We start from the raw sequence: 27,986 nt of genomic DNA, 5'->3' as shown, positions 1-27,986 counted from the left end.
TTTTGAAAATCCTATAACTTAAGGATCGTCATTAATTTAAATGTTTGAAAGATACTTTACTCCAAAATGTATCCCGATTTTTCGCACTACGGTTTTTTCCTGCAATTTCACTAAATTGTCCATAGTTTTAAATTTTGTATAGGAAAAAAACTCCAAATAACATGAAATTGTGTTTTATTTCAATCGTGCTTTGTTTTGCATTGTCTTTGACTTGCAATGGGGAGAATCCCGGTATCCGACTGACGGTTAATAGCAGAGGTTTAACGTTTGGTAAGTTATACATGCAGTAAGCACCTTATTCGCCAACTTGCATAACTGTTTGGTGCAAACTACACTTAATTTTTGCAATTGCACAGTATAGGCAGTAACATTTATTACCTGTATGTTGTAGTGAAAGAGACGCTGCTCGATTTCCTAAAACCGAAACTGACCGCCGTGCGTGTACCAGAATTCAAGAAAAACGAAAAGAAACAGGGCTACGAAGTGTACAAGTAATATCTCAATTACAAATATGGCTATTGTTATTGTGTGCAAGTAGCCTATGTTTATTAATCATAGATTACATCTACAGTGTTAAGTCCCTTGCTTTATATAGTGCTAATCCATTAGAAGAGCTTTTGCATCAAAATTTTTCACATAGTTTGTATATATTTCCTTTGTTGTGCAGTGTTAAAATCAACAGTTTGAATCTTGGTAAAACCTCTATTCAAACCCGGACTCCGAATGTCTTGACAGCATCAATTGGAGACGCAAGTGCTTCTCTTAGTGGTAGCTGGAAAGCCTGGAAGAAAATATTATTGTGAGTCCTATTTTGATGCAGTAGTTTACAATATCGTTGCAAGTCCTTTTAAATGCATTTTACTACTTTCTTTTGAGTGTCGTAAACTCTTCAGGACATGTTGTGACTAGGTTAATAGTAGTATCGTGTAGCGAAATTTTTTGGAAGGGTTTGGTTAATAATTGATAATAAACTGAAATACATTGTGCTTACAATTTTTCGTCACACAGTACGTTCCGATTTTCTGGAACGGCAAGTGTCTCGGGAAGCAAGATTAAAATTAGCCAAGATATAATTCTCGGCAAGGATAAAGTTGGGAGACCAACCGTAAGTAGTAGATCTCACTCTGTAAATATTAACTAGTACAATTTCATGATGGTGTTTACACGGAAAACCAGAGTTGTAAACGGGCCTTTTGCTTTTAACCCAAACCCGAAAATTTTTGAAGCCTGTATTAAGCCCGAAATTAAATTCATCGTTTGAAAAGTCATCTTTTGATGCTATTCTTTGGCTGTCTGCGGGAGGTTTTTAGCACTCTGCGCGCTTGCACATTCGTATAAACAAGTGAACCTACGTCGCAAATGAATGGCAAAGTGTAAGTATAAATTTAAGCGCAAATCTGGCCTAAAATTTTTCAAACGTAAACCGGAACCTAAACACCCGGCCCGACTTACAACTCTGGGGAAAACAAAAACATCCTGAAGTACATAAACAAAAGAAGTGCATAAGCTTGAAAGAACTTTGTATTCAAAGCTCTTTCTTTTAACTCTTTTTTCACTTTTTGCTCACTTCATTTTAGTGCTCACTTCATGCTCACCTCATTTTAGTTGCCAAAGATATTTATTGACAGAATGAATAAGACAGGCGTCACCAAACTGATAACGTACGTCTAATATGATGTCTATGTGCTTTGCTTAATGAATAAAATTTGCAGTTTGACATCGGTAAGTGCACTTCATCGATGGGCGAATTTAAGGTCAGTCTGAAAGGCAAAAATTTTATTCAAACCTGGATAGCAAAGCTGGTCGTTGCCGTATTGAAAGGGAAGATTCATAAAGAAGTGGAAACAGCTGTGAGTGTCGCAACATCTGAAATGTATAAAAGATGTTATTAATTCATTCAATAGATACAAAAATAAATGTCGGCGTTCAGTTGAGATTGCCGCTTCTGTTTTAGTTGTGTTCCATTGCTGTAAAAGAGTTGAAAAAGAAAAGTGCTGCAATAACTGCGGGATACGCCAGTAAGTTTACGAACGCTTTACTATATTTATACAAAAGCAGCAACCAAAATATAGTTGTAAGCAAACATTACCGTTATTCTCAGGTGCAGGTTGATCTGCTGTTAACATGCAGTAAATGTTTGCAACTTCTAATAATACAATAAGAAGGAACCGTTAATCTAAAAGTATATTTACTTATAGCCAGTCGATACTTGACCTACGGAACAAACATCAATCTTGGTTTGACCAGTTCACCTGTAACCAGCGGGTCCTCGTCTGTGAAAGTGGCCGTTAGTGGACGTTGCTACAGCAAAAAGAATAACCCACTCCAGAGGTCAGTATAAAAATCATGTATGGAGAAACTTCCAGAAAAACTACAAATAAAAATGTCAACACATAAATAAATAAATAAATATATTAAAAATAAATATAGTTGATAATTAATTAATAAATAAAGTTATTATTAATAAAAAATAATAAAAATGATAATAAAATAATAAAAAATTAATTAATAAATAATTAAAAATAAATACTTTCGGACAATATGAACAATATTTTTACAAAACTGCTTTAATTAAAAAAAAATACGCTTTATTTTGGTTTGGCTTGTTACATAAATACGTAATGCATCAAACAGTCAGTTTTAGTTTAGCACATTTCCCGTTATTGAACTAATTATGTTACAGCTAACCTTTACTGTTGTTATTAGAATACCTTTTAGCGCTCCAATGAGCTCTACATTACCTTCCTCAAAGAAAATGTTGTACATGTCATTGAACGAATACGTCCTAAACACCTTGTTCTATTCTATGTGGCAAGATAAATACTTTGACAGAACTTACAATTCCGCCAAGGTAGGTGGAAGCATTACTAGTTGATAGCTATAACTATGATGCTAAGTAACTAATACTAACCGATGCTAAGTGAAATTATGTGCGATTTAGGATGGTAATATGTAATATCAACCTTAATTGCCGATTTAAAGTTGAGTGTTTTGTAGTTAACATCCGCACTTGGAAAATCGTTAAAGGCTTACGACATAGCAAAACTGGTACCGATATTCCTAAAATACGGAAGCAAGTAAGCAATTTGACGTTTACTAAGTTTCAGTATTTTTGTTTAAAATGAAAGCTTTGACTCAAGAATGAATGGTCTAGAATGAAAGTTGAGTCACTACAGTGCCAGTGGCTTTTTACAAACCCGTTGTTTTATTGAGATGTGTGCAGTTATAATGTTTAAAATTCAAATAAGTTTTCTCTTTTTTCAGTAAGCTTCAAGTCATAATTCGTGCATCTGGTGCCCCAAAGGCCGACATTACCACAAGGGGTGTTTCGTTGAAAGGAAATTTTTACATTTATGTTAATGGGGAAACACCGACAGGAAAAAGCCTCAAAGGCATTTCGTTTAAAGTGGTAGGTATTTGAAGTAAACAAATAGCAAACATATACGTATTCTTGGAAGCATGCTTGTTTATTAAGTCTGACAAGATAAAAGTGCTTTCATATGCACAAAATATAGTCCAAGGTCGATTCAAACCAGACCGACTAAATCTAGAATTTTTATTTAGGAACTAACCAACATCTGTAGGTTGAATAGTTTTTAGGTTCGATTGTCCTGTTTTTAATCGAAAATGGGTTGAATAAACCGACAGCCATAAAATATCTTGCAATTTGTGTTTAGGCATTGTTCCTGAAACTTATTTTATTGTAGAGCCTTGAAATCAGAGGAAGACCTGCTTACAAAAACGGTGTCATTACAGCTAGTATCGACTACTTAAAGTCAAAAGTCCTAACGTCTACCGGATTTCCGAAAGTTTACATTGACAAAGTTGTACAATCTTTCATTTCCAAACCGTTTACGGATGTCCTATCAAGTAAAACATATGTTAAAGTATATGGCATATACATTTTCTAATACATCTGCTATCCACTTGGCTGTAACAAAACATAATTCTATACACGGTTCTGTCAAAATTATTCTTCATTTTGCAGAGGCCGCATCCGCTGGACTCGTGATTCCGTCAGTTTATGGTTTCAAGCCTGCAAATGTTAATATCGCAACAAAGCACGTAAGTTGAATGACTTAGACTGAAGTAATCGTTAACACTTGGGAATGCTTGTACTGTATATAAACTTGATTTTTCCTATTTTTAAGATTTTTTTTTCTGGTTTTAGAACATGATCGAAGTTGGGTCGGACTTCACAAGAACCTGATTTCAAATGTTGTGTGTGTGTATCACTGTATGACGTGTATGTGTTGAAAACAATTGTTAATGTTATTTTACAATGCAATTTTAGCTTTGGTATTTAGCTATCTCAGTATGTAATTCTTTGTATACTTTTGCAATTTGTAGTTCATGATCAGCACATTAATCACACAATAAAATTCCGCACAAAACTATCAGTTGTTAACACAGCTTCCAAAATACAAATTTGTAATTGGTGCAAGAAATGATAAATATAGTTTCTTGATAAATCAGATAAATCACATTTTTAGTGAAGCTTTAAGTCTCCAGCATTAGAATAGCAATGGTTAATAATTTACAGCACAAAATTCGTTGTCCTACGTCACAGAATTTTGAAAAATATCGAGCCGCTAAAACAAAATCACTACATTCTCTTACGGTCTATTCCCTTAGAAGCTTACAATACGTAATTAGTTACATTGATTAAATACTAACCCAATATGTAAGGGATATTTTCTGAACGAATACACTGATTTATTACCTAAGTTATTACCACATCATTATCTTTTTTGTGTCTGCTTTCATCGATTTATCCGTTATATTTGCAACGTCGACGCATGGGTACTGAATAATGTAATTGCAATAGCCGAAAATCAAACTAATCTTTATAGACGTTTGACTTCGACAGACTGGGGAAAAATATATGAAATCGTTGCATTCACAATTAAGTGGCCATATAAGCATAACTGTTGTGACAAACGCAGGCTGAAAATGCTAAATCGAGAAGTTACCTTTGTTGACAATGAAGCAGTTGAAAGCACTAAGATTAGACCAACGGAAATCTAGAATTGATTTATTGTTTGCTAAATATAGCACGCGATGACATGCTAACGAGCACGCGCGCACTCTCCTATCTACTACATGGATGCAGTTTATGTGCAGTTTATGGGTGCAGTTTCAATGTTTTTTAATTAAGTACAGTTTTATTGATAAACATGTTTTTAAGACAAATTTGTGACAAACGAATTGACAAATTGACTAATTTTATGACAAACTCGTCATAAAATTACTTGGCTCAATTAAGCTGATTTAATGGTTTGGAAGATTGAGGACAAACAAAAAGTATAATAAAATATTAGTTTTAATTTGGCTGATTCGAAAAAACGTTGAAATAAAAGTTTCGTTACATTTAATTGAAAAATTGTTTTTGTAGCAATTTGTAAACTGGAATATTATTTGCAATATACGGTCACAAGCGTGACAATGCAATGCTTTTATTAATTTATATTTTCTATTTCTCGTGTTTTTTATAACGATTTGTGCGGCTTCAGAAAAAGGAAATAGTGCTACAGTTTGTTATATATGGATGATTACAATTGTAAAAGATTGGTATGGTGATAGATGGGAAGTAATTTAAAAGGATTTGCTCATTTCCTTGAGCTAAAATTGTTGACTAAATATAATTCTCTTTGAAATGCATTTTTGCACCAAAAAAGGCAACAAAAATTACAAAATTAATTTCGCAGCGATGAAGAAAGTGTAAAAACTTTACGCCTGCAGCATGAAATTTGAAAGCAAGTTATTCTGTAAAAAGTAGCTTGTCGCGTTCAACTGGAAAAAGTACTGAAGTACCGGTACTTATTAGAGTTTCGCAAGGCACAGTATATATTGTCAAGTCGGTATATGTTATTCAACTTTGCTCTGTGTGAAGAAAGTTGTAGGAGTATTCTACATATATTACACTATAGATATATAAAGATTAACTTCTTATAATTATGAGTCGACATAAACGTATTAATATGTGCAATTGATAGATTCAATTAAATATTAAATTAAATTAATTAAATGAATATTACATGTTCATTTGATACCACTTGAACGCACAAAACTATTTGCTTTAAAAACTGTCATATCGAAAACATAAGAGTTAAATGCATGCGTGTGAAGAAAAACTTCTATAATTGAATGGTTCCTGCAGTTTGCTTATGATAGCAATAAGAAGAAAACTGTTTACCGTAAAACTGTAATCTTAAAACGTTAAGCAGCAAAATGAAAATAGCGACGGCATCAGCTGCTTTGCTGTGCATATCTTTCTGCATTATCTGCATTGGGCAAAACCCGGGATTGAAATGTAGGCTCCATTCTCGTGGTCTGAGATTTGGTACGTGTACTTTTGATTATCATAAATTTGATTACCACAACTTTAGTTCAACATTTAGGTAATTCGCATATGTACCATATTATACAACATCATCTGATTAAACATCTGCATGACAAATGACATTAAAAACATCTGCAAACAACATCTTATTAAATGCCTTTGTTAATGCAAATCAACCCGTTTTGGTGATTTACATTGGCATTCATGTCATCAATTTCATACTTTAAAATTTTTGTGATTTTGTAACAGTTATGGTTTCACTTAACGCTTAACGTGAATGGAATTAAATTAGGCTTGATTAGAAATCAGCAACAGCTCGCATATAAACGCGGATTCCGTGATATTATGGTGATTTTGATGTCGCATTTCAAGCTGTTCTTAGAAAAACATATACTTACAATTACTTATAATATAAAAAAAAGTTTTTGAAAGCTAAAAACTAATCTCTCTATCTTGAAGATATTGAATTCTCTTTCTTTGGTCACGTTTTATCGTTATTATCGGTTTAATTTTCATTTGCTTTGGGCTAATTTTGACCACAATGTAAACATCAAGGAACATTTTCGTTAATTAAAATGCGACATGATCACGAGTGGTACATAATAATACATGTGCATGCTTACATAAGTACATGTGCTGAAATTTGTGAAGCGCAACACTTAATCTTCACCGACAGGTTACAGATACAGTATGATACTAATTACGTAAACTTTAAAGTCGACTTCAATTTAACAGCATTGACATACTTTTGTACATTTCAAAAAATACTGTTTTATAAATACATTTGTTTTTCTTTTCAGCCAAAGATCAGTTATTGAAATGGCTGCGACCTAAGCTTGAAAATCTGAAAATTCCAAACTTTTCCGGCTCAAATTACGAAATTAAAAAGTACGTGCACCAAGTTCGTTGTATTAGTTGTCTTTTTCACTCTCAAAAATAATCTTAAGCTAAATATTTTAACTATGTAGTTTTCTTGCTTAAAAACAAGTTACGATATCATTCTGCGCAGCGTGAACATCGATTCGTTCAGTTTGGGAAGCAACTCTGTCGAAACAAGACCGTCAAATAGATTTAAAGCTTCAATTGATGGCGCCAGTGTCAAAGTTAGCGGTAGTTGGAAAGCTTGGAAAAAGATATTATTGTGAGTGCCGTTCAAATAAAATCAGAATACTTCAACTTTTAGGAATGAAATGTGTCAAGTAACAAAAGCATCAGAAACAGTTACACTTCACTTTATCAACAATTGGAGTCTTTCAAAACTTATCTTTTTTCCACAACAGCGTTACGATTAGAGCTTCAGGAACAGCTTCAGTGTCAGCCAGCGACGTGGACTTGAGCCAGGAAATTCGCCTCGGAAAGACTAGCAGTGGCAAGCCTAAGGTGATTAGCTACGCGTAATGCTTACGTAATATAGTAAACTATCTATCAACCATTGGAATTATTATGTGTATATAAAGGCACGTTTCAAAGCCATGTTTTTTTTTGTTTTTAAGGTAACTTTATACATCTAGCTTGGTTAATGTTCCTTCTTGCGAAAAAGTTGGAGCATTTCAAAACATGTTAAACTTTTCATTAGCAGAATGCTTTTAAAACATGTTCACATTTTCAATTTTTTTTCAAGCAAAGGTTGAGTTTGTATAATTTCTTGAATTGCAAAGCAAATTTGTTTTATATTTGAATTTCTTCAGGCAACAATAGGGGATTGCAAAGTATCTGTTCGCGGATTTGATGTTAACCCTATTCTAACTAGGCTTGGCTTCTCCCGCACACTGTCATAGCAAAACGTGGCGTACAGTTGCATTGTTTGCTGTAGAAACTTGAAATTTCGTGACTTTTCCTAAAAAATGTTCAGCTATCTGTCCATGTTTGTTTGATAAAGTTGGATTTTGTAATTTTTAAGATATTGCGATATTTTCATAATTTTCCTCTGCTTTGCTCTGCTCACCGCATTGAAGCGTATTACTCATTTACGCACCACTAACTCGACTAACTATTCTCTTTCGTTCTCTTCTCGCGGTCAGCTGGTTTTCCGCACAGCGGGGGCGCGGCGTAACAAGAAGAATTTCTAGAAATGTGTCACTTTTAGAAATACTTAATTTACACTAAATTCACTTTCTTTAGTTTTACATTTATGATGTATACAGGAAGCCAGATGATTTTTCTACAAACCTGTAAAAATCCGATCAGTTTACGACGTATAGTTTTCTAGTAATTAACGATTGAAAATGTGTGTGCGGGGTCGGCCATACCTAGTTTTTTAGTAAACTCGCGAGCCTGGTTAGGATAGGGTTAAGCTTAAAGGAAAGAATGCATTTCTCAGTTGGGTTTATAACATCGTGGTAAATTTCTTCGAAGATCGCATTCGGAAGGAAATTGAAAAAGCGGTAAGTGAACAAATTGCTAGTTAATCCAATCGCTTGCAATCATGCGTTAACAACATTCGCCCTTGTGCTTTGCAGATTTGTAAACAGACAGTGAAAGTCTTGAAAGATAAAAGCGGCGACATCACTAACGACTTTAATGGTGAGTTCACCAAATAACCTTAATTCGGTGAAAATATTTTTCTACTCTATTTCTATTTTCTTGCAGTTAATTTTCCTTTCATTCTCAATTCGAAAATCAATCTTGGCTTAACAAGTAGCCCGTCAGCCACCACCAGTTACATTTATATGGCAGCTAAAGGACGTTGTTTCGGAAGTAAAAATCCACAACAAAGGTAAAAAAAGAAAATTGAGTTAAAAACTACCAACAAGTTATGGACTTGAATAAAAACGAATGATTTAGAGAGAGTCTTATAATTATAACACATTTGTAATTTTATTCCCAGTTTTCCTTTTTCTCCACCTTTAACGCCTTCTCTCACCTCAACCACGCAGATGGTTCGAATTTCAATCGGAGAGTATGTGATGAACACTTTGCTTTACACAATGTGGCAAGATAATCGCTTCACAAAATCCGTGGGATTAAGACAGGTAGGGATTTAAACTTAAAACCAAAGATCCTACATTTACACTGCGGTTATTCAAAAAGCTGCAATGATGTTTTTCTGTTCCGTCCATCCTTATTTCTATTCTAATCTTCCCTATAGGTCAGCCAAGGTCTTGACAAGGTATTTGCATCTCCAAGCATCGGAAGAGCTTCGTCCATATTTCAGACCTATCGCAATCGGTAGGTTGCTATAACGACATCAATGCATAAAAATAGAGCATTCATACAGATAATATGCTCTTAGACCCAAGCAAGTTTCAATCCATGCAAAGGACTCTCCGAAAGCCAACTTCTATACAAACCGTGTTGTTATCACAGCAGTGTTCCTACTTGATGTTAACATTATACTTCCAACAAGAACCCTCAGAGGTGTCACCATCACTACGGTAAACATTGGGGTTTTGATCAGTAAATCTCCAGGTCAAAGTGGTGTCGTAGTTTACTGGAGGTGTACACATAGCTATTGTGTAACGTCTTATTTTACTTACACGCTGTTAAAGTTTCTACCAAACCTTGTACGAAGCATGGTCAGTTGTTAAATTGCTTGCAATTTCTAGAACGTGCGCATCGAAGGTAAACCTTACGTAAGCGGAGGAAAACTCAAAGCGTCAATCACCGACTTATCTGTGGTTGCTACCGACAGCGATATCGAAGCGTTGTCAACTTCTCAAATCAATTCCCTCATTCAAGGCTTTCTGCCAACACAAATTACCCCCGTCTTGAAAGGTGAAGTTTTGTTATATACATCATGTTGGACAAAACATAATATTTATTCAGGTACGATAAGCTTAATGAAAACCTGTTCTTTTACAGGCATCGTTGAAGCTGGTTTCTTGATTCCGGAATACTTTGGCTACAAAGCAACAGGCCTATCTCTCGTCGTTAAATCAGTAAGATTCTAGAAATAAAATAACACCCTAACACTCATTACGGATTGCACCATAGTATTTCCTGAATATGCTTCGTATCCAGCACAAAATCATAACACAAAAAGTAAAACAACGCTGGCAACGTACACACTACATAGTTTAAAGGAAAGAACAATCTTGATTAAATTTATATGTTTCAATAATGTTGAAAATGCATTTTGGCGTATTTCACGAACTAACTCTAAAGTTTCTGATTGTGAAAGTGTTGTTTATGCTATTTTGATCTAAAAGCAGATAAAGAATTCATTTTGGACACGCATGACGACCAACTGTAGTAGGCAAAGGCTGACTTTTAAAGATATCACGGTGTGCGTGCACTTGCACTTTACAAACTGTAAGACGCGTTAAATGCGCGCACACCTTCTCACAATGGCACTTACAATGTCGTGTAACATGCGCCTTTTACGTGATTATTGCACTTCTACCGTTTTGCCTCCTATTGCACGTATTCTTAAGTTTGTATAGTCAGCGTGATCCAGTACGTTCAGGGTTCATCACACATTGTGTTGTATGCATCCGGTTAATCCGTTCATGCATCTGGTGAGTGACGTCTAATCATTATCCGGATATGGATTTACGAAAATGCTATTCTAGTTTCTTCATGTGGTAGTGAAATACCATGCTGCCAAAATACATCTTATATCGACTGGTATAAAGCGAACCAACAGTTTAAATGTTTAGATTGACAAAACATTTATTTTGTTGCTTATTTAAATCATACTAACTACTAATTAACTTAGATATGAGTAATAATGTGTAATGATTATTTATACCAACTCCTAACAATCATCTTCGCAATAAAATAGTTTTCTTTTTCTAAGTCTATATACAATTTTGTTTACAGAACGCCATTGAAATTGGTTCAGATTTCAAAGAAGCATAACGTCAATGACGTAACCTGGACTTGCTGTTAATGGACTCGGCTACACAAAGACTTTTATTTTTGTTTGTTTGTGGTTTGTTTCATAGCTATTTCCTGTTCCTCATGTATGTTTAACCTCGAGCATTTCGAGATCACCATTATACATTAGTATTTTCGTGCTTTAATGGAAAAATTACTGAAGAATGCCTTTGAAAGCTATTCCGCTATAAAAATACATTGATTTTTTGACGCTAAACAGTGTACTGAATTTAAAAGTTTCAGCGCTTAACTTTGTCATTTCAATATGGCCAATGTAAATTTCCTCTGCTACCAAATACATGGTATGGACAGCGAAGACGCTAAGGCAAGACATCTAATACATCCAGATAATAAAGCATTTTGGCTGTGTTTAGCAGATTAGAAATGTGTGTAATAAAAAATTTCTTAACAAGTTTATTCGATGATGTCCGTGGATCAGTCACTGAAGTTCTTCTAATCTAAAATGATGTACTGTAATTTGAAATGAGGTTTTAAGGCATCAGAATACTAGTTATCATTCTCTTGCCTGAGTTTCATGTTAATAGAACTGGGTGCAATTCTGTTACTGTATCCTATAAATAAGTTTAACTGATTGTTTACGAAGCTTTTTCTAGTGCACGTTCTTTCGCATCATTGTTCTCAAACAATTGCTTTTGCTTCATAAGAATTTCCGTGTTTCAAGCCAGCGCGTCACTTGATACATCGAAATCAAAAGCAGCAAGATTTTTATAGTGTAGCATATACGCTAAGATAAGTTTAATAATAAATTCAGAATGACAGACATAAGAAGTACTTTGGTTCCATTTAATCAATGAAATTAAAAGTTTGTAGAATTAGATGAAAATATTTCTGTACTTAGTTTTTCATTAGGGGAGAAAAAACCTACACCGAGTATATGTTGTCTTTGTGTAATTTTTCAATTATTGCTTTTTCATTTCTTTCTGCTTTTAAGTTACGCAGCATATGTTTGGAAATGGATTCCTGTTTGACGCGATATAAAACGCTAAACGGGACATATTATTTTCATAACGACTATCCGCTTGAGTTTGCAATTGCAAAGCAAAAGTGTCAAGAAAGTGCTACTAGTTTGGCGGTGTTTGACAGTCGGGAACGTTTTGATGATGTTGTTGCTCATATTCCACGAAATTCTTCTCGTTGCTCCTCTTCATTTTATATCATCGGCCTCTCACGGATAAACTCGGATTTTTATTCTTGGACTGATAGATCCATCTATCACGAAGAGCTGGGGGCGATTAGAGAGAACCCAGGCACGTCAGCGTGCCGTTCAGTTATGGTTTATTCTGCAAAGCGTAAGACGAAGCCGGAATTGTTTAGCTTTCCATGCGAGCAGGCCGGCACATTCATTTGCTTTGGTGATAACGAGGATAGAAGCGTCACTGAGCAGTCTACTTCGGCATTTGCTACAACAAATGATGTGCTGGTATCCAGCCAAAATTTTACAACGGCAATTAGTTTTACTCCCACCCAGTCAATAAAGATAAAAGATGTTCCAGTATCTAGCCAAAGTTTTACAACCGCAAGAAGCTTTATTTCCACCCAGTCAATGCAGATAAAAGATCCATTACATGTCGGTTTATTTGTTGGGCTACCACTTGTACTATTCGTACTCTTATTTGTAATTGGTGTCGGTATTTGCTGGAAGAAAAAGATACGTTCGTCTTCTTCAAATCTAATTCCACTGCAAGTCAATTCCTTGCGTTCGGGTTCAGCTGGTTTGGTCGAGGAGAGTGGACCAAAAAATCAAGATGCAGGATGGGAATCCAGAAATCAAAATCAAGACTGTTGCACTGAAGTACTTGGAATCTCAGCAAGTTGTTCAAGCGGTATAACAACTGTGTCAACGTTCAATTCTGATCCAGTTCACAGCTGTCCCAATGAGCAAGGGACTGCCATCTACCAATTTGCCGAAGATGTTCGTGTCGAAAATCCCTACGTCACCATGGCAGCTTCTGTCACAGTAAAGTGATCCAACAGCCAACATGCAACACCGATAAAGATGTTTCTTGCATTATGCAACACTTTCATACGTAATCGAACTAAACGTATGTTTGAACTGCAAGGTAAAGTTTACTTGAAATTTGTTTTGACATGCATATTTACAGTCAAATTTGATTTTCATAATTATTTTACTTCGAAATGTCGAGGATAGTGTTTTTAAATGTCTTAGCTACTCGTTACGCAAAAATAATACGGCATTTTTAAATAATCTTTACGGTTAGCATTATTACGGTTATTCGACTTGCGTAAAACCTAAATAATTATTTCACATATAGTTCCTTAAAACGTTAATGTAAATAGACACAAATTTTTTGCAAAAACCATTACTTTCTCTTTTAATACAAACGTTGCTCAAATCAGATTGAATAGACGCAATGCTATTTACGGGCTGATGATTGTTTTGCTGGATGACTCATTCAGTTAAACAATAGCTTGGGTGTTTTGCGTTTGACGATAATTGTTGTTGTTCAGTTAAATGAAGGAAGTGGAACGAGTATAACCGCTATTTAAAGCCTGCCATACAGCGTTTTACTATGCTTTGTTTGAGCCAGCGCTTTAAAGTGCTACGGGGTGACAGGCTTTGTTTAAAGTCGTTCTTCATCGTTGGTGCATCAAATAAACGCTCCTGCATTTACCAAAATCGCTTGTGCTTTCGCGACGTTTGTGCTGCTTTAAGAGCCAAAGCGATATAGATAAATGAAAAAAAAAACGCATATTACTTACTTACAAATATGTATTAAAACTGTGCCACATAACTTAGCTTTATTATGCGTAAATCGCACTACTGAAAGTGAGATTTATGAAAATTACAACATGATTATATATTGAAATAAAATGTAGCACTATATAATATGCCATAGAAGCAATTTGTTCCATTTCATTTAAATAGTTTCCATTGTATTTTCATTGATATATGGTAATTTTGCAAATAAATTTACGTATGATTTATTCTAAGTCATGCCTGCTGCATAATTAAACCTATTATATTAACATTAACTTTTATGTACTTACCAAAATTAAGACTGCGCAAGGAAATTTAACGTTCTCAAGCAGACGACAAGTAAGCTGCAACTGTTCTGCGAAACCCAGGGTTTGACGTCACCAGCCATGTGTCTTCTCCATAGAAACATATTACAACTAAAACGGTGTTATGTTTGCATATGCCTTTTAATGTCAAAGACAAATAACTGATCATTAAACGTCTGTTACAACGCTATGTGCTGAAAAGCATAATGAGACATTTATGTAATTGTAAATGCACTGCTCAATTCAACAATTTCTGACCACTTGGTGCTGACAAAGATTGAATTAGATATCATTTTGTTCAATTAATGACTCAGCGCTATGGCCAAGTATGTGTTAAACGAAACCATTTGTCTGGCATGAAAAACAAGAATAATGATTCGGAAACACAACATACTGCACCATATAATGAGCAGTATATAACTTTCAAAAGAATCTGTAAGGTTTTTAGTAAAAATAAGCAAAATATTGTGACGCACCTTATACACTATCAAAAAGTAGACGATATATTTACAAATTTTTTAAGGAAAAAAACACGTATAAAACAGCTACCGATAGCAAACAGAGGAACATGAAGTTTGTGTAATAAATGGGTTGCAATTAAAAAAGTTTGATAATTAATTAATCATTGTAATACCCCTATACCGGGTAGGCATTGCACATAACGCACATACATATTTCAAACAATGAAGTCGCTGGGCTCATTTTCAAGTTACCTACACGGTAACGTACAGTACTATAGCTATTTAGCCTAAGGCTTCTCCTACACGACTTAGTGGTTGTTTTCTGTTTTGTTGCGTTGTGCCTCTTTCTCTTTTCATTTCAAGGCATAACGTTGACCGTAACCAACATCAAAGGTCAAATGGAGCTGTACCGTGTTTTTATCCGACAAATTAACAAATAAGAGCTCTCAAAGAATTAGCCTGATAGAGATGGGAGGAATTTTTCATAGCAATTCTCATACGATGGATTTTGAAAAAAGCGCTCTTAAGAAATACAAATATTTTCTGTTTCCTTGAAAGATGTAACACTAAAATGTAAAATGTAACACTAATTAAAATGTTACAAGCTCGCACAATCATGGGTTTACGAGGACACTTAAAACTTGTTACCTGCCTATTTCCTAAACATTATTCATTACCAAGAAACAAATTTGTGCATCTAAATGGAACAAAAGGAAATCTCGGCAGAAACATAAGATAAAATCTGGGATGGAGACACCGATAAAACTCCTATCCACAGTCTCTGTGCAAGTATTTAAATAAACATGGAGTGTTGTGCGCAGTCAGAGTTTTAAGTTGGATGACACGTGATGAATGGATGAAAATTATTTAGCTGTAGTAACTTTGTAAAATTGCCAATAACGGAAACCGTGAGCTTTATAAAGACTGCTAAAATGCTTGGGGTGTGCAATAAGAACGGAAAGGGTAGCCTTATACCTCCATCAGAAAATTGATTTAGAACGCATGCTCAACAAAACATATTTTTCTCATACAACATTATCATAGATAGAGACTAAAAACTACTCAAATAAACATTGTTTTACGTCACATCGACAACAAGCAAATTACTCTCAAAGAGGAACCGAAAAGGATGCTGATTTTATAAATTCTAGATTTGATCTTAATAAATGTATAATCTTTTATAGTTGAGGTGTATGACGTATAACAGAAGTGATCAGGCATAAATAAGGCGTACTAATGAAAACGTCGTAGAGTGTTTAACTATACCTAACTGGAAAATTTAGTCCAAAATTTTCTTTCACAAAGTTCTATCATTTCACACTGGTATCATTTGTAGTTTGTTTCCTTATCAATCAAGCTGTTACGCTTTAACAAGCTACGATTTATTTGTAGCAAGCTTTCACACGATAATCGTTTAAGACCACTAGTACGTGATGTGACGGACAGTTTAAGCCCCAGGGCAACCGAAGGAACTTCCGCTGAGCTGCTTATAACAAACTGCAGATAGACCATGCATCTATCAATCGAAATAAGTTTTGCGCTAAACCATAAAACTGAAAACGATTAACAAACGTTACCGTAGAACCGAAATGCCTCTGATATGGTTTTTGCGTGGTTTTGCTTTCAAAGAACAAGTCTTTTCAGTAAACTTTAGTTGTGTTTTTTTGCTTCTTTACTTCATGTTTCTTTACCTGAACGTTTTTACAAAGCTTGTCCCAATGCTTTTAAAAGCATGAAATGCATTGCAAAATAACATTCAATTATTGCCTGTCAAAAAAGGGACAACAGTTATCACCTCATTACACTAACACATAATTTAAATAAATTTCTTTTATTAATTAATAATAACCAATCTACATCTATATAAAATTCTCTCTTACAATGGCTCTTACAGGAAGCAAACAAATTAATTCTGACGAAATGCAACAAAATTTCCACCATTCCATGACGTAGAAATTTCTGTAAAATAACAATCTGAAATCATCGGCTATTATGACGTAAGGTCAAAGTTACAATGACTGGCCATGTTTTGGGATTTCCCACGGGGTACTTTTACTTGAAGGAAATCGATTGAGACGTTGCCTTTTGTTACATTCATACTTCGGTTTTGTTCAAAAAATATTGACATCAATGTATTTTTAACTTAATAAGAGTTTAAAATAAAAAAGGGAGAAATGTGACAAAACATCATCAGTGACGAAAGAGGACTTTTGTCGGAGTCAATTTTAGAATCTCACAAAAACATCCTTCAGTATAAAAGTTACAATCTGCTGACGGAAAAGCAAGCATTCGAGTAAAGATGGATGCGATACAGTAACTGCTCTGATAAAAACGAGTTGAATAGGAAATGTGAGTGCTATACAGGAAGTAATCGCTTTATAATCGCTGGAAATAATGACTTGACAAGGCTTGCTTTATGATTTACAGTAAACAAAGAGCCTTTGCCTAAGAAACTACCTAACGTGAATGATTTAAATTTAATGATAAAATGGAAGATAAAATTTCTGGTTATACTTTTAATGTCGTATATATTACTTATAACTTAGCAGATAGCCATAATTGTTTCACATAATGCATATCACTTACTAAATTCAGTCTTACAGAAAGGCTCGATTTAAGGTGTGACGATGTGTTGAAAAAAAAATAGTAGCCTATATACATGAATCAATTTATTTAATCATGCTAAAATTATCAAACTAAAGAGAGAAACGATGTATTTGTACATCGAGTTATCATAAACAGTTCGTTGGTTGACTTATTTCCTATTATTTCACTTAACGTTTTTTGAATATTCCTTTTTAATGGTTTTCTTATTCTACGGAGTGTTTTGTTTGGTAAACACTGCAGCCGCAAACAGAAATGTGTCCCCTAAACAATAGAAAAACCTTATTTGGCGTAAACAACAGAAAATGCAAACTTTGCACGTTCGGTCTACTTGTGTTTGCTTATGCATTCAACAATGTTTTTCATTGTGTGAAAAATAAAATCAATTAAATTTTTACGTTTTATGTTTGTTATATTTGTTTTGATGTTATCTACGACGTTTAATTTAAAGCTATATAGCAAGCTGATTACGTTTTTGTTTAATGTGTAAATTTATTAAGTGCATACATAAAGTATTAAAAGAATAACATATCTATGGACGTTCATTAGTAAAATTGCAGCTGAAACACTTACAGATAATCATCAAAACAAATTTAACAGAATTAACCTGAAATCGATTGTGAGTTGGTGGTTGCAATTGTTGTATGTAGAACTGCTAAACTGAAATGCAATTGCTTAGCCTATAAACATGCAAAGGTATTAAAGTTTTGCCAAAAAAGCTAAACCTCTATAGGGCTTGCGTGACAAGAAGGTGTAATAAGTTGGAGTGTCGACCGTTTAGCAAAATTGTTTCAAATTTTTACGGTTGGTACAAAAATAACACCGAGAGAATTTAAGAAAAAAAGGCTTTTTCTATTGAAGCGTTTCCTTGCAGCAGGCAACGCCCCAGTACTTATGTCTCTGTTTAGTGTATAAAAGTTTTCGCTTTATTAAAACACATTTCATTCTCCAACCATACCAACAGAACTCGCTAGAATAACGTGGTGAAAATTTAAAGAATTTATCTATATACTGTACATTGTCCTGAAGTGAAGCATAAAGCTACCTCAATGAAGTGCTCTGCATCAGTGGTGGCTGTTTTGATTTGTCTTGCAGTCTCGTCTACTTCGGCAAATCCTGGGATACAAGTTTCCGTCAGCAACAAAGGACTCGCTTTCCGTAAGTGAGATAAAAATTAGCATTTGTTTTTCTCAATTCTATTATGTTTGTTTTTACTGCTGTAAGTTATTTGTTTCAAATGCAAGACAAGTCTCTAAACCGAACTAAATCTTGCTTCAGTGAAAGAAGTCGTCCTAGCTTTTGTGAAACCTTATCTTGATCAAGTCAACATCGGTGGACTTGATGGAGATGGATATGAGATCAGGAAGTACGTTTTGTTTTGAAAATGTCTTAATTGGAGTGTAAAATTTTTTTACCGATGTTAAAATTTCCGCTACTTCCAATGCGATATACGGCTTTATAGCTTTGCTGGTGCAACTTTTTTTTCCTGGTAAAGGATATTTACGTCATGGTTCAGAGCCATGATGATAGAGAACTCTGAAACTTCAATTAAAGTAAATTTATTTTGGTCTCAGCTGCAATAATAATAATTATAATAAAACAAATGTCTTTTTACTTTGAAGTAACAACACGTTTCTTTTATCTGTAGCATGAGAATGCACAATTTGGATTTAGGAGAAACTCAGGTTTTACTGGAAGAACCCGACATCTTTGGGGTAACGGCTGCAGGCGCCCGTGGAACCCTAAGCGCCTACTTTAGGGTATATCTTGAAAAAGAAATAGATATCGGAATATTCAAGTAGGTTTGAATTTTATCCCAGCATACAGTAATAAAGCATGCCTTGATTAGTTGCCTAACAACTGGAAAAATGTTATCCTACTAAAGCAACTTAAATCTGAATGTTTGCATATTTGTACACTTTTTCATTGAAGACCCGCTTACTTCTGCTTACTTAATCACAATTATAAGCACCTAAAACATACATTCTTTAGGATCCCCGTGCCGAAATTGTTCGATTTTGGTACTACCGCCTCCTTAACGGCTAATCATCTAAACCTCAATATGAAGATTAAAGTCGAGAAAAACGATCAAGGAAAACCAAAAGTAAGTGGATTGAACGATTATGAAGACATTTTTGTTGATTTTGAAGAAGTTTAGAAAACTTGAAGTTTTCCTTTTTGCATTACTAATTAATTTACCAGTGTATCTCCAGTGACTGCTTCTAACTTCATATTTACGACGGCAGTTAAAGCTTAGGTTGCAAAGATTGGATTGATTATTCCAAAATTATTTGTTATTGCTCCAACACTGCATATAGATCTAATCAGTGATTTACTTCGTTTAATTAATTAATTAGTGTTGAAGTTTTTTATCTTCACTGCAAAACCTGGCTTCCCAGACAAAACTTTGAAAATATGCAAAGAACCAATTTGGTTTTTATTATTTTTTCAGTTTTCTATTTCAAGCTGTGACGCTGCCATTGGTGATATAGACGTAGGTGTCGACTTGGGCGGAATAGAATTTTTCTTAGAACCGCTTGTGAACGTGGTTATCGACCTTTTCCAAGGTCTTTTCAAGGGAAAAATTGCCGACGTGGTAAGAATTTACTTAACTGGACACTGCTCTAACATTGCATCCGGAACTGGCAAATAGATTTAGCAAAAAATAAAGAACAATTCTATTGCTTTCGACAGCTTTGTGATGTAGCCAAAGATGAACTCAATTCAAAAGCTGGAGACCTTACAGACTTATACGACAGTAAGCATTTGAAAACGAAAAAATATTTCGTTGGTTAAAATGGAATCCAGAAAAAGCAAAGAACGTTTATTTTTTCATTTTAGCTACTCAGTTCTTGATCTTTGGAACATACATCAACATTGGATTGGTCACTGATCCTCGTGTGGATGGAAACAAAGGTATCATTGGATTGGATGGAAGATGCTACAGCGAAAGCCGCAACCCGGGCCAGACGTAAGCTGCCGTATATATATGCAAACGAAAAGCAACTTAACCTTAATTTTAAGGCGAGAATTCTCATATTAATAAATTGGCATCCATTCATTAACCGTCACGCAATGTGAAAAGTATGCCACTTATTTTAAATGCAATGATTATCATCTAATAAAATTGCTATGTCGTGCAGATTTCCATTCACGTTGCCTCAAAGCCCAGTCCTTCACGATGATAATAAAATGGCTGAAGTGTCCATCAACCAATTTGTCTTCAACACAATGATTTATTCTCTGTGGCAGAACAAGGTTCTTGACCAGACATTTACTGCGTCAGATGTGAGTGACAAGAAGTTTTTGAACAAACTCCCTGTATAAATCTGCATAGTTTATTTCAAAACTTATTGAAAAATTTTAATTTGGACTTTGATGTAAATTTGCAAAAATAACCACAAATTTATCCGAACGTATTTATTTTCAGCTTCTTAAGATCCTAGGAAGAGCTCTAAGGGCGACTGAATTAGCCAGATTCAACCGTCAATTTGGTAGATATGGGACTAAGTGAGTATATCAAATGTAATAAATACCGCGATATGCTTTTGAGCATTTGACAGAACGTCGGTTACTTGATGAGTTTCAAGATTTCTAACAGAAACACGGAATAAATATTTTCTAAGCCTAAATAACACAACTTGTTTAGAGCTTTGAAAATCAGCGTATCCGCCCGAAAGGCTCCGAAAATATTCATCAAAGAGACAGGAGTAACAGTTACAGCAGAGGTATCTTTGGCAATTGGCGTCGACGAAATCCAAGCAAGACCGCTTGCGTACCTCGGAGCTGTAAGTCATGGCATTATCACAAGCTTATGTACTTAATTTTAAAATTTCTTGATTTGAAAATATACCTGCCGGTCTTTGCACAGCGAGTAAGCCTCGGTGGAGAAGTTATGGTGGAAAACAATGATCTGTCGGCGCACATTTCTACTATCCAAGTCCGCGCTTCTCAGAGCAACGTCATTCCAGTCGATGTGTTAAACAAAATCATTGACGCTTTCCTGACGGAAAAGGTTGAGTTTGTGCTGAAAAGTAAGTGCACATGATGTGATATGATATGATATAAGTACACATGATGTGATATGATATGATATGAGTACACATGATGTAATTTTACCCACTTTACGTGCTTTGTCTTGCAGCTGTATGTAATTTTGTTGGATTTTGCAATATGAATATTGGATATTAAGTAGAAAAGTGTGCGTTTATGATTATTGCTCTTAATTAAGATGTTTTATTGTTTCAGAAATATCGTCGATTACCTTCTCTATTCCAAGTCTTTATGGATTTGGAACCAAAGATCTTACTTTAGTGACTAGAGACGTAAGTTTCCTATATTCCGAATTTTATAAATTCCAACCGATTTTAAGACATACGGTATATTCACGATAATACGCGTATCAGCTTGTGGTAACAGGTATATACCGGACAAGCGGAATGACTTTTATTATCTTTATCCAGCATTTAGTGCAAACTGCTCAATTTAGATTCTACCTGATATTCTGCATGTAGTTCATTCCATTTTTTAACTGTAGTGTTGTTTTTTCTAGAATGTGGTCGAGGTGGGAGCAGATTTCGTCGCAGTCTAATCCAGAGAATATAATAAGACGAAGATGGTTGTGTAGATGCCAACGTATTGATAACTTGAATCTATTTATCTTAATTTCTCTTTAAATATCAATTTTAGCTACAATCAAAGTTTTGTTTTATTTAAACTGCGTTTGATTGTTCTACTTGTTTTAAAGTGAACAAACGTTTCGAAACCTAATCAATAATGTAAGGATTATAAAGACAATTTTAGGACGTGTAATGTCATATTGTGCCGTCAAGTTAATTCTACATCTTGTCATAATGCGTGTTTTTATCTTGACTATTTACAAAAAAAAGTATGGTATTTTATGTATGGTACATATTTGTTCATTCTTACGACACGTGGTTTGCGTTTCACGAAACTATATATATTGTAATTTGCTAATAGTGATACGAAAAACAGAATATATTATTATACATGGACATATATCGGTCTTGAGATCTTTGTATAGTCATAAACAAAACTAAGTACATAAACGACAATTGTCATGTCTGTTTTGATAACTTTGCATTTTGCGAAATAAGCAAAAAAAAACAGATATTGGTAAATATACGAAAATAGCTGGTAAGTTGGTGAAAACGTTTAGCAGAAATAAAAAAAAGAATACAGTACGGTAAAGTTGGTTTCTTTACAAATACCAAAGTTACCAAACGAGCTATAGTTTACTAGATTGAATTAATTGTGTCGCAAGATTGAAGTCGTGTTGCACCGGATTAATGCCAACCTTCTTGTGGGCAATAACAAACATATGAAAATACCACAAACTCATGCTGCCACGGTAATGCAGGATGCATAATCACGTATCGTTTAAAATATAATCTACAAAAGTGTCTAATACCTGAGGAAATATTTTATGAAAAGCCAAATATTGTTTGACACATGCCACACATATTTTCCAAATTCCTTCCATAAGTTTTCTCCTTGGACCACTTCACTGTCTGCGCAGCAGCTTTTTGCACCTCAGTGTAACGAGCTCGCAAAGTAGACCACGACCTGTTATGGAGCCAGGCTTTGTAAGCCGTCTTCTTTGCTCGCATTGCTTCGTTGGCTCTTTGGTTCCACCAAGGGGTTCATGACAATCATTTTTAAGATATTTGTGATAACTGTACAATTATGTTTTCTTACGTCACTGTGTTGGCATACAAACGTGGTGCAATTTATACTTTGTATTGCAACGAAAGAGCTTTTATTTGCCTCGTTTTTGTGGTACCGACAGAGCGTCTTTGCCTTTATTGTTAATTTGTACCAACCGCCTTGCAGAGTTATGAACACACGCAAGATAAAACAAATTTTTGTGGCTTATGACACAATCCCACGAAAGCACATGAATATGAAAAATCTACTGTTGCATTGTTAAATATAAAAATCGGAAATTGCTTTCACAGAAGATAACTTTTGGCAGAGTCTATTTATGAATTGCTATTTTGCTAAATTCTTGCACTTTCACGGCGCAAAGAGTAATTACATATCAACACGATTTACCTAATATGTAGTCTGATATTAGAAATTGGTTTCGTTTTTATAATGTTAGATGTTGTTGCTTAGGGTAGTTGCTGATCAAAAGTTTTTTTTAGCGGTTTCTACATCTATTCAAGAGCACAAGGCAAAAACACGAGGAGCAAAAACGTGATTAATTTACCACGCAGATTAGCAAACGCTCAATTAATATGCTATGATACAAATTAAAAAAGTTTATCGCAATTACAAACTTCTCGTCAGCATAAGATACAGCAGACAAGCCTAACAGTAGAACGTTTAAATATACGTCGTAGTTTATATTTATGTGCTCGGAAGTCACGATTCATCGCACCCCGCAACAAGAAACCATCCAAACCTTATAAATACCCAACACTTATCTTTGCAGCCGGGCATTTTGAAAACCATTGATGTGCAAAAAATAAGTGAACGACAAATCAAAAATGAAGCTTGGTGTATTCTTCTTCCTCTCTGTGGTGATGCTGCTCCTTCCTCATCAAACGTCTTCTTACATAAGCATAGGTGTCAGCACAAGAGGTCTTGATTTCAGTGAGTATTTTAGTTTAACAACTCTATGTTTTTATTACACCTTTATTTTCAAATGTTTTTATATTAGGTTTTGCAAATGAATTTGGAAAAGATTCATTAAATGATATTACGAAAATACTTCAAATTTCAACGTTGGCATAGTTACATATTTTCTGACTTTTTCATAGTGAAAAATGCAGTTCTGGACTTTTTGAAGCCAAAGTTGGAAAAATTGAAAATCCAGGACTTTTCCGAAAAAAATTATGCCATTAGCAAGTACAACGAGAGTAATGTTTAAATATCGCATTCATGCAAAATAGACTTGGTAACATTGTAAATAGGTTAAAGTGTAGATGAAAACAATTGTGGATAAAGGTGATACTGCCTATATACTATAATGATTATACAAATGATTATAAATTTTTTGACACTGTATTATTTTCTGAAGAATCCAAATCCAATCTTTGAACCTTGGAAGAACAAATTATGCAGCAAAATTTCCAAATGACTTCACTGTGTCAGTAAGTCGGGCAAGTGCCAGAATCACTGCCAATTGGAAAGCATGGAAAAGGATTGGTTTGTAAGATCACTCGTTTTTGTGTTTATTACAATCACAAAAAATGTTTAGAAACATTTAGTAAATTCTTCTCGTCTCCTTTGTGTTCAACTTGCTTATTTTGTTCCAGTATAACCGTCCGAGCATCAGGAACCGGCACCGTGACAGGAAGTGACGTTAGAATATCTCAAGATATCGAACTTGAAAAAGAGAAGAATAAACCTGCAGTTATTGAATATAGCAAATCATTAGCAAGAACATAAATTAATTAATATATGTATTTACGGTTAAATATAGTCAGAAGTTAAACGTAGACAGACAAATAGTGTATAAGAAAAGGCTGAAATTGAATTTATTGCAGTTTGAGATCGGAAAATGTAAGACGTCAATCGGAGACTTCAAAGTAAAGTTGAAAGGAAAAAATTTTCTGCTGACTGCAATCTACAATTTGATCATTGGATTTTTTAAAGGACGAATACGTCGTGAAATAGAGAAAGCGGTGGTTACCGGTTTTTATGTTGTAATTCTCACAAGTTTCCCTGAATATCAATCAAAAATATTTTTAAGCAAATTCTTATATACTTTGCAAGTTTTAATTTTATCGCATTGACTTAAGTTAACTTAAATTAACTCGTTACCTTGGCAAACGTTAAAAAATTTTTTTCAAAAACTATTTCACACTTTTAGATCTGCAAAACTGCGGTTAAAGAATTAGGAAACCGAGCCAAAGATCTCACCGGAAAATATTCAGGTAATACAATAATTCCAAGATTAATACTGGAGATCTAAACAATATTTATTAAATATCTCCTGCCTGCTAAGTCGTTATAGCAGCTTCATGTAGCAAGCACCAAAGCACCAAAACTCTCAAAGTGTAACGTTGCCGTATTTAAATTTATTTACTTTTATAGTTTCTCGATATCTTGCCTTGGGTTCGAATATTAATCTTGCTCTTGAACAAAGCCCTCGCATTCTCAACAACAGAATCACTGCCACTTTGAATGGTCAGTGTTACAGCATTGAGCACAACTCTAAACAAAGGTATGGAAAGTAAATGAAAGGTGTCCAATGTATGCGTTTTATTTGTGGCTCCACTGTTTTAGATTTCCCTTCCGTCGCCAAATTAATCCATCCCTACCATCTTCTACTAAAATGGTGTATTTGTCCGTAGACGAATACATGTTAAACACATTACTCTATTCTGTTTACCAGAACAACCAATTGGAGCTCAAGCTAACATCTAGACAGGTACGAAATATACAAAGTATAGTACCCATTGATAAAACACAAATTTGAAACCAAAATTGACTCCAATTATTACCTTGCATGTGTTAGCATTAAGAAGAGACTTAAATGTTATAACAGTTACCATAAAACTTCAACATGGTACTTTGTATAGAAGCGTATTACTTAACCTATAAATAGAATTCTTTTGCCTTTAGCCTGCGTTTATTTATAGCTGTAAACGGGTTGTTCTTTTAGATGAAACTATCTAGCGTATTTGGGAGAACCATTACAGCACGAGAACTAGTTCGGTTTATTCGACCGCTTCAAAGATATGGAAGCGCGTAAGCTAATTGATTTTGGCTGAAAATTTTTAACAGGCCGTTATATTTTAAAAAGCTATAAGTGCTAATTTTTGGCGGTATTTGCAGAAGTGTAAATTATAAGAGACCGTTGGAGAAATTTAAGACACTGTTACGGTCTCCAAAAGCACCTTAGAAACACTGATTTTGCCAAGAATTTCATTTAACAAACAAATACAATTGGAAAGCTTTAATGTCGGTCATGACGAAATAATTTGATAAAAGATCGATGATTTCTGCACTATAACTAATTATTAACTAATTCTGAACATTTTAACTTCTTCTACAATAGAACCTAAAGTAGCTTGAATAATTTTTATGTGATTTTATTTTAAGGCCGTGATTATATTTTTACACCACTTTTCATCGACTTGCTCAACCCTGTATGTTTTTTAGACCGTTGCAATTTGGACTTGATGCATCATCAGCTCCCAAAGCACAAATTACGTCAAGCGGCGTCACAGTGACTGGGACGTTTACGTTGTACGTCAATGTTGAGAAGCCTGATGGAAGTACAGAACAAGTTTTCCGTTTCACAGTGGTAAGAGCATTCATTATAAAACGTAGCATTATTACATTATTATTATAATTATATTAATTATATTACGTTATTTGCATCCAAACAAAAATAAGTGGATATCTTTCAAAAAAGATAAGTCTAGAAGATTTCGTGTTATCGTTTTTATTTTTTTGTATCAATAGAGAGTGAACGCTTCATTGAAGCCAAAGATTGACGACAATAGGATAAAAGCTGACGTCACACGCTTTACTGCAACCGGTGTTGACAGGCGCGGATTCCCTCAATCATTTATCGACACCACGGTCGATAAATTGCTGTTGAATCGTTTAAATTACTTATTAAGAAGTAATTAAGTACTATTATTAACGAATCAGTCATTGTATCACACCCGCAGGTTTTACTGTATTGTCGAAAACTTTGTCGTGGCATCATACATCTATCTGGCATCTACATTTCACGTATTCATAGCTTCTTACAGTTTACATATCATAGCACTTTTTACCTTTTCCAGGTATTACGGGATCTGGGCTAATTCTTCCAAAACTCTACCGATTTAAACCGTACAGACTTTCCGTAAAAACAAAAACGGTTGGTGGATGTACAATAGCATAATTAGTATACGAAAATTACAAGCAATACGTCATTTATCCTATAGTATATTTAACCCGTGTTAATTTTTGTTATTTAAGGAAAATATAGCAATACTATATAACTTCTATAAAAAATAGTATTTAATTAATCATTCAAAAAATTTTTTTTATAAATTTTTTAGAATGTTATAGAAGTCGGATCGGATTTTACAGATTATTAATGAAACATCTTCAACTCAATTATCAACATTTGAATTTCAATCGTATTGTGTAATTATTCTTGTTTTGAAATGATTCCATTCTAATAAATTTTATCTGCATTCAAATCCCATGTTTCTAAGCAGTGGTGATGAATTCTTAGATGTCTGCTGCATACAGAAGTTAGCTAAATTATAGAATGAATCTCTACAATAAATAGACTACTTGAGCAAGCATAGGATGTAGTATTGGTTGACAATGAAGACCATTTGCATGTATAAGGGTATTACATTTAGAAGACCCTGCAATAAAAACACCAATGATTACAGAATTTCGTTTTATTTTGATGCCACCATTTCTTAAAAAAATTAGTCATTTCAGCATTCAAGAAAAATTTTAGCTGGAGTCATTTCGTTGCTTGTTTTACACAATTTGTAGCTATTTATAGATAATACCATTCGTTTTACTTTGACAATGTAGTGAAACACTTTGCACGGCATAAAACCAATCTTTTGTCGTTACAAGCATGCAATTCTCCTGCTTACATAAACCACACGTGTCTACCACACTGTGTCTACCTCTGAGTAGTTTTGCTGGAAGATATTTATGAATTTGCTTCATCGAAATTACTGTGGTACGCTATCACACGTTTCATCAAAATTCGGCAA

At 34.4% G+C, this 27,986-nt stretch overlaps 4 protein-coding genes across 4 annotated transcripts; all 4 read left to right on the top strand.

The window, feature by feature from the left end:
- Nucleotides 1–110: 110 nt before the first annotated feature.
- LOC143452130 (lipopolysaccharide-binding protein-like) lies at nt 111–4,397 on the top strand. The gene is made up of 13 exons (XM_076952990.1): nt 111–270; nt 392–491; nt 668–799; nt 1,009–1,105; nt 1,713–1,850; nt 1,955–2,018; nt 2,199–2,331; nt 2,707–2,851; nt 2,998–3,077; nt 3,265–3,409; nt 3,708–3,870; nt 3,989–4,065; nt 4,172–4,397. Exons 1-13 carry the CDS (start codon nt 162–164, stop codon nt 4,208–4,210), a joined length of 1,422 nt encoding a protein of 473 aa, XP_076809105.1. The 5' UTR covers nt 111–161; the 3' UTR covers nt 4,211–4,397.
- Nucleotides 4,398–8,171: 3,774 nt separating this feature from the next.
- On the top strand, nt 8,172–11,765 carry LOC143452606 (uncharacterized). Its single transcript, XM_076953642.1, has 9 exons — nt 8,172–8,727; nt 8,803–8,866; nt 8,933–9,059; nt 9,171–9,315; nt 9,432–9,511; nt 9,576–9,717; nt 9,889–10,057; nt 10,145–10,221; nt 11,105–11,765. Exons 3-9 carry the CDS (start codon nt 9,013–9,015, stop codon nt 11,141–11,143), a joined length of 699 nt encoding a protein of 232 aa, XP_076809757.1. The 5' UTR covers nt 8,172–8,727; nt 8,803–8,866; nt 8,933–9,012; the 3' UTR covers nt 11,144–11,765.
- A 6,440-nt stretch (nt 11,766–18,205) lies between these two features.
- LOC143453221 (bactericidal permeability-increasing protein-like) lies at nt 18,206–22,290 on the top strand. The gene is made up of 13 exons (XM_076954410.1): nt 18,206–18,429; nt 18,550–18,637; nt 18,920–19,069; nt 19,264–19,375; nt 19,724–19,867; nt 19,966–20,029; nt 20,113–20,242; nt 20,415–20,559; nt 20,702–20,781; nt 20,921–21,059; nt 21,143–21,305; nt 21,520–21,596; nt 21,824–22,290. The coding sequence occupies exons 1-13, from the start codon at nt 18,321–18,323 to the stop codon at nt 21,860–21,862; spliced, it is 1,440 nt and encodes a 479-aa protein (XP_076810525.1). The 5' UTR covers nt 18,206–18,320; the 3' UTR covers nt 21,863–22,290.
- Nucleotides 22,291–23,729: 1,439 nt separating this feature from the next.
- Nucleotides 23,730–27,735, top strand: LOC143452051 (bactericidal permeability-increasing protein-like). The gene is made up of 13 exons (XM_076952873.1): nt 23,730–23,889; nt 24,057–24,144; nt 24,317–24,448; nt 24,555–24,651; nt 24,786–24,923; nt 25,112–25,175; nt 25,336–25,465; nt 25,528–25,672; nt 25,907–25,992; nt 26,407–26,551; nt 26,713–26,875; nt 27,042–27,118; nt 27,303–27,735. The coding sequence occupies exons 1-13, from the start codon at nt 23,784–23,786 to the stop codon at nt 27,339–27,341; spliced, it is 1,410 nt and encodes a 469-aa protein (XP_076808988.1). The 5' UTR covers nt 23,730–23,783; the 3' UTR covers nt 27,342–27,735.
- The last annotated feature ends 251 nt before the right edge of the window (nt 27,736–27,986 follow it).

Source organism: Clavelina lepadiformis, chromosome 4 (assembly GCF_947623445.1).
Source record: "Clavelina lepadiformis chromosome 4, kaClaLepa1.1, whole genome shotgun sequence".
Taxonomy (NCBI): Eukaryota; Metazoa; Chordata; class Ascidiacea; order Aplousobranchia; family Clavelinidae; genus Clavelina; species Clavelina lepadiformis.
This window is presented reverse-complemented; position numbering and strand designations above follow the sequence as displayed.

Bases quoted from the DNA above. Each gene is read 5' to 3' on its own strand.
- LOC143452606 (XM_076953642.1), top strand. From the start codon at position 9,013: ATGGCAGCTAAAGGACGTTGTTTCGGAAGTAAAAATCCACAACAAAG. The intron at 9,316-9,431 runs GTAGGGATTTAA...TCTTCCCTATAG, and splicing joins AATCCGTGGGATTAAGACAG to GTCAGCCAAGGTCTTGACAA. The intron at 9,512-9,575 runs GTAGGTTGCTAT...ATATGCTCTTAG, and splicing joins TTTCAGACCTATCGCAATCG to ACCCAAGCAAGTTTCAATCC.
- LOC143452130 (XM_076952990.1), top strand. From the start codon at position 162: ATGAAATTGTGTTTTATTTCAATCGTGCTTTGTTTTGCATTGTCTTTG. The intron at 2,852-2,997 runs GTAGGTGGAAGC...AGTGTTTTGTAG, and splicing joins GAACTTACAATTCCGCCAAG to TTAACATCCGCACTTGGAAA. The intron at 3,871-3,988 runs GTAAAACATATG...TTCATTTTGCAG, and splicing joins GTTTACGGATGTCCTATCAA to AGGCCGCATCCGCTGGACTC.
- LOC143453221 (XM_076954410.1), top strand. From the start codon at position 18,321: ATGAAGTGCTCTGCATCAGTGGTGGCTGTTTTGATTTGTCTTGCAGTC. The intron at 18,638-18,919 runs GTACGTTTTGTT...TTTTATCTGTAG, and splicing joins GATGGATATGAGATCAGGAA to CATGAGAATGCACAATTTGG. The intron at 20,243-20,414 runs GTAAGCTGCCGT...TATGTCGTGCAG, and splicing joins AGCCGCAACCCGGGCCAGAC to ATTTCCATTCACGTTGCCTC.
- LOC143452051 (XM_076952873.1), top strand. From the start codon at position 23,784: ATGAAGCTTGGTGTATTCTTCTTCCTCTCTGTGGTGATGCTGCTCCTT. The intron at 24,652-24,785 runs GTTATTGAATAT...AATTTATTGCAG, and splicing joins AAGAGAAGAATAAACCTGCA to TTTGAGATCGGAAAATGTAA. The intron at 24,924-25,111 runs GTGGTTACCGGT...TCACACTTTTAG, and splicing joins GTCGTGAAATAGAGAAAGCG to ATCTGCAAAACTGCGGTTAA.